Source organism: Nicotiana tomentosiformis, chromosome 2 (genome assembly GCF_000390325.3).
Source record: "Nicotiana tomentosiformis chromosome 2, ASM39032v3, whole genome shotgun sequence".
NCBI lineage: Eukaryota > Viridiplantae > Streptophyta > Magnoliopsida > Solanales > Solanaceae > Nicotiana > Nicotiana tomentosiformis.
Window position 1 is genome coordinate 189946540 of NC_090813.1, and position 5620 is coordinate 189952159.

General features: G+C 41.1%; 1 protein-coding gene across 1 annotated transcript; it reads left to right on the top strand.

Moving 5' to 3' along the window:
* Window positions 1-911: 911 nt before the first annotated feature.
* On the top strand, window positions 912-5263 carry LOC138906285 (uncharacterized). The gene is made up of 8 exons (XM_070194820.1): window positions 912-980; window positions 1614-1850; window positions 2153-2513; window positions 2736-2959; window positions 3196-3576; window positions 3857-4210; window positions 4863-4977; window positions 5046-5263. Exons 1-8 carry the CDS (start codon window positions 912-914, stop codon window positions 5261-5263), a joined length of 1959 nt encoding a protein of 652 aa, XP_070050921.1.
* Window positions 5264-5620: the final 357 nt, after the last annotated feature.

The window sequence follows — 5620 nt, forward strand, 5'->3', positions numbered from 1 at the left end:
GTCCAAGTAAGCGGTGCTGTGCCAGTTGGCCTACTTCCCTCATACGCTTGTCACTATCGATATGCTGACCTCGTCGCTTGGAAAGTAGTAAGATCAACCCCACTCACCTCAACTATGACCATAGTGCGCAGAATGTTGGAACCTTCGAATCCCAATTCGAAGTCGTTTACTCAAAAATCACACCTTAGTAAATTTCTCCAAATTAAAGCTTTCTAAATTAAATTTTTCTTCCTAAACCTACTCCGTATTTCCCAAAATTCAATTCTGACCACACGTACAAGTTATAATACCTAAAGTGAAGCTGCTCATGGCCTCAAACCGCTGAATGTGGTGCTAGGGCTCAAAATGACTGGTCGAGTCGTTACACGCAAGTCATAATAGAAATTTAAAGCTACTTAAGACCTAAAACCACCGAACTAGATGTTGAAGCTCAAAATGAGTGGTCGGGTTATTACAGGGGTAAGACAAGTTTCTTTGGTATAGTCCACCATTGCACCTTGCACGTAACAAGTTTAAGGGATAAAAAATAATAATTAAAAAATGTAGAGAAATTAAGAATCCATAAATGTTGTTGATCATTAATAGGCATGCTATGATCTATGTAATGGGTAGACTGGGTAAATAATTTAATTTGGATAGAGACAGGTAAATAATTTGAGTTGGGTAGGTATTTGTGAACTTATCCTCTTTAGGAGGGCTTGCTGCTAGCCCCTAATGTTGAGACGTGATGGATGTCGGGCAGAACCAATGTTAAAGGCTTATACATTGCCCTTTGGCATGGGTTCGCACAGGCATTAGAAAGAAATGGGTAGAGCTAGGAGTGTGATTAAGTTATTGCATGGACTTGGGCAGGTCAGCTGGACAAGGTGCCTTGCGTGATGGCGAGGAGTCCTTGATTGTGGGCAACGGTTATGGCAAAAGAAAGCAGGCGCATGGCACTTGGCTACGGCACGCGTGCAGATCAGTGGAATGGAAAGGATGTGACAATAACATTTTCATAAGCTAATGTGCAAGGCATGGTCCAAAAAGACAAGGCAAGGGAAGCTAAAGACAAAGTGTGGGCGAAGTTGTGGAACAAGTCTGTTGTGCATGTGCTATGGAAGTTGAGCCATGTGTATTGCACATGTGGTAGTTTGTTCAATGTGCTAAAGATAGGCTCATTTCGTGGGAAGTGATTCAGTTCATGGCTAAGTGTTAAATGCTTGTATATAGGCTTGGCATGTGCCAAGCACACTGATGTAACTGCCCCTTTGTAACTGTCCCCTTGTAATCTGCCATTGGTAGCCCCTTTATATGTTTGTAATTTAGTTGGCTAAGACAAGTTAGCATATGTGAGCCTTCCGAATGAGTTTCTTTGCATATTCTACGAGAATAATAAAAGGTTGGGTGTTTACCTGTAATTGCGTGTGTTGCTTTCGTTTTACAAGTCTAAAATAATTCTATGTCCTAAACTCTGAGGGGAAAAAGTAAGTTTGAGTGGCTTGAGCGTCAGGCTGCTGCTATGTAGTGCCATTTGGGAAACATTAGCCCTGTAATAACTGGTATCAGAGCTTTGCTCGTGATTTGGGACCGTGGCCAGAGGAACTTCAGACTTGCGTGATCTTGTGCAAAAGTTGGAGGTTCTGATTGGTGTGACTGATGACCCTTTGGATTTGGATAATCTATATATTGAGATCTATCATCTAAAGGAAGGATTGGAACAATTTCGTGAAACTGTTCAACAAATGTGTGAGGCCACAAATGTTCAAGTTAAAATTCTGAAAAAGGAAAATGAAACTCTTAACCTGGAAATTGTTGTTATTCGAAGGACTTTGGCTACTTATGGCCAGGGCAGTGAAGGACGTTCTAAGGTAAAGATCCCAAAACCAAGACATTTGGTGGAACACGTAGTGCTAATGAACTAGAGAACTTTCTATGGGTTATGGAACAATATTTCGTTGTTACCAAGATTCCAAACGGGGAGAAAGTAACCATAACAAGCATGTACCTAATGGGAGATGCAAAATTATAGTGGAGAACTGGTATAGCCGATGACGAAAGTTTGGGCAGATCCAAGATCGATATGTGGGAGAAAGTCCGGAAGGAAAAGAAGGCCCAATTCTTATCTAGCAATGCATCTTAGCTTGCTAGGGATCGCTTGAAATGTCTGCAGCAAATCGGAACAGTTCATGATTATATTAAGGAATTCACTTCCTTAATGCTGGACATCCAGAACATGTCGGAGGATGACAAGTTGCATAATTTTATTTCTGGTATGCAAGGATGGGCGCAGAACGAACTTAGGTGGCAAAATATAAAGGACCTCCCGAGTGTGATTGCTGCGGCGGACTCATTGGTGGATTACCATAGTACCCGAAGTCTTTATGAAGTTCCTTCTTCTTCAAAACCTAAGAGAAAGGTAGAGAAGAAAGGGGAATGGAAGAAGGAAGTTCGAAAAGAAATCATGGAAAAGGGAAAGGCTCATGTTGACGAAAATGCTAGAAACAGAGGAAATGCCAACAAAAATAGAGATGGTTGCTGAACTTGCAATGGTCTTCATATTGCAAAAAACTGCCCAAACCGGGAACGAGTTAATGCTTTGCTTGCTACAAAAAATAATCGGGAAGGAGAAGGCAAAGAAGTTGCTGCCTTGGTATATCCTTTGGAATTGTTGAATGTCATCTCATTGCTTAATGCTACAAGTGATGATACCAACCCTCATTCTTTACTGATGCACTTTGAAATGAAAATTGCAGAGAAGGGTGTGATAGTAATGGTAGATATTGGAGCTACTCACACCTTTGTCTCGGCAATATTGGTGCATAAATATGGGTTGAATGTGAGCACTTGTCCCTCTTACCTGAAGACTGTGAATTCTAAAGCTCATGCCATTGTGGGTATGGCTTATAATGTTCCTATGTCTGTTTGGAACTGGAAGGGGAAGGTTAACCTGATGGTGATTCCACTAGAGGACTTCGAGGTGATCCTTGGAATCGACTTTTATGCGGAAAAATCGCATTGTTCTAACGTATCACTTGGACGGAGTCATGATTATGCATGAAATGACTCCTGGTTTTGTGAAAGCTGTTCATCCTTATGGGAAAGGAGAAACTCAAATGAGGGATTCATTAGTTTCTTCCAAATGGTCGAAAAGGTCTAAAAGAGGAAGATGAGACTTTCCTTGATGCTATGGTTGAGGTGAATCCCGATGTATAGGTTGAAGTGTCGCCACTAAAATTGCCTACAAATTTACCACCATGGAGGACTATTGATCACAAGATAGAGTTGCTTCCGGGTCCAATGCCTCTTGCTCAACCTCCTTATCGGATGGCGCCAAAAGAGTTGGCTAAATTGCAAAAACAATTGAACGAGTTTCTCGATGCAGGACTGATTCAGCCATCAAAAGCTCCATCTGGTGCACCTATTTTATTTCAAAAGAAACATGACGTGATGTTTCGGATATGTGTTGATTATCGGGCATTGAACAAAGTGACTGTGAAGAATAAATATCCAGTTCTGTTGGTGCAAGCCTTGATGGACAGCGTGAGCAAGGCTTGTTGGTTCACAAAGATTGAATTAAGGTCTGGTTATTGGCAGGTACGGATAACTGGAGGTGATGAGTCTAAAACTACATGTGTTATGAGGTATGGATCATATGAATTCCTCGTTATGCCGTTGGGGTTGACAATGCTACGTTTTGCAACTTGATAAATGATGTGTTGTATGAATACTTGAATGACTTTGTCGTTGTCTACTTAGACGACATCGTCATCTATAGTCGCACTTTGGATGAAAATATCTCACACTTAATTGAGGTGTTGTCTTGTTTGAAGGAGTACTAGTTATATGTGAAAATGTAAAAGTGTGTGTTTGCTAGACAGGAGATCAAATTTCTTTGGCACTTGGTGAGCCAGAATCAAGTGCGTATGGACCCGAAAAATGTGCAGGTCATTATGGAGCAGTAGCTACTGATTTTGTGAAAGAGTTGAGATATTTCCTCTGGTTAGAAAATTATTATCAGAAATTCATTGCGGACTATTCAAAGAAAGCTGCTCCTTTGACTTATTTGTTAAAGAAGAATGCTAGGTGGGCATTGTCTGAAAAATACAGTGGTGCATTTGACATGCTGAAAGAAGCTATTGCCTCAAAACCTAGCTCGTGGCTTCCAGATTTTGAACTGCCCTTTGAAGTTCATACTAATGCATCCAACAAGGCTATTGAAGGTGTGTTGGTACAAGAACACCACCCAGTGGCGTTTGAAAGAAGAAAATTGAATGAAGCGGAGCAAAGATAGTCAGCTCATGAAAAAAGAAATTGTTGTTGTGATCCATTGCTTACAGATTTAGCGAGTGTATTTACCGAGAACTAAATTTGTTGTAAGGACGGATAATGTGGCTAATACATTTTCCAAGACACAGAAAAAGCTATGTCCGAAGTAGGCACTCCGGCAAGAATTCTTGGCAGAATATGAATTTTTTTGGGAGCATAAGCCGGGAAAACACAACCAGGTTGCTGATGCGTTTAGTAAAAAAAAGGAATTTGTTGTTGTTTATCCTATTACTTGACTTGAATCTGATTTTTTTGATAAAATCAAGTCGTGTGCTTCTAATGATCCATTGTACATCAAGACAATGAATCATCTGAGGGAAGGGACGGTAAGGCGGTACTGGATCGAGCACGATCTCCTATATTTCAAAGGGGGGAGAATTGTAGTACCACTTGGTTGTGGGTTACATCATGAACTATTGAGGGAGATGCATGATATTTTATGGGATGGTCATCCAGGAATTGAAAGGATGATGGCCATGCTGTCCCGATACTACTTTTGGCCCAAGATGGAGCATGATGTGGAAGCCTATGTTAAGAGTTGACTTGTGTGTCAGCTTGATAAATATGAGCGGACGAAGGAGGCAGGTTTGCTAGAACCTCTGCCTATTACAGAAGAACCATGGAAATCTGTGTCAATGAACTTTATCTGTGAGTTCCCTAAGGTCAATGGTTTGTCCTCGATCATGGTTGTGGTTGACAAGTTTTCTCAATATGTTTTTTTTATTGTTCCCCTACAGAATGTCCTTCAAATGTTGCTGCTGAATTGTTCTTCAAGAATGTGGTTAAATATTTCGGAATGCCAAAGTACGTTATTAGTGACAGGGATGCTCGATTTACAGGCCGGTTCTGGACTTATTTGTTCAACTTGATAGGTACGAACTTGAAGTTTTCAATGGCAAATCATCCCCAAACTGATGTCCAAACCGAGAGAACTAACCATTTGTTGGAGGAATAATCGAGAAAGATGTGACTTGGGAAAAGGATGCTTCATTGTGGCAATATGAACAGCAAATATAGGACTACTGGAAGTCATCCTTGACGAGGACGTCGAGATCAACTAGTGGGGGTGGTTTGTTAGCCCCTAATGATGAGACATGACAGATGTCGGACAGAACCAATGTCAAGGGCTTGTACATTAACCATTGACATGGGTTCGCACGGGATTTCGCAATCAGTGTGCAGAGTTTGGAGTGTGCCTATGTTAGTGTATGTACTTGGGTAGGTACGGTCATTTTGAGTGTATTGGCCCCGATCCACTATTTATTGTTTTTCCCGTATCTGTTTCTGCTTATGTGACTTGCCAGGAGGTCTT

Bases quoted from the DNA above. Each gene is read 5' to 3' on its own strand.
- LOC138906285 (XM_070194820.1), top strand. From the start codon at position 912: ATGGCAAAAGAAAGCAGGCGCATGGCACTTGGCTACGGCACGCGTGCA. The intron at 3,577-3,856 runs GTACGGATAACT...TGTGTTTGCTAG, and splicing joins TAAGGTCTGGTTATTGGCAG to ACAGGAGATCAAATTTCTTT. The intron at 4,978-5,045 runs GTTTGTCCTCGA...GTTCCCCTACAG, and splicing joins TGAGTTCCCTAAGGTCAATG to AATGTCCTTCAAATGTTGCT.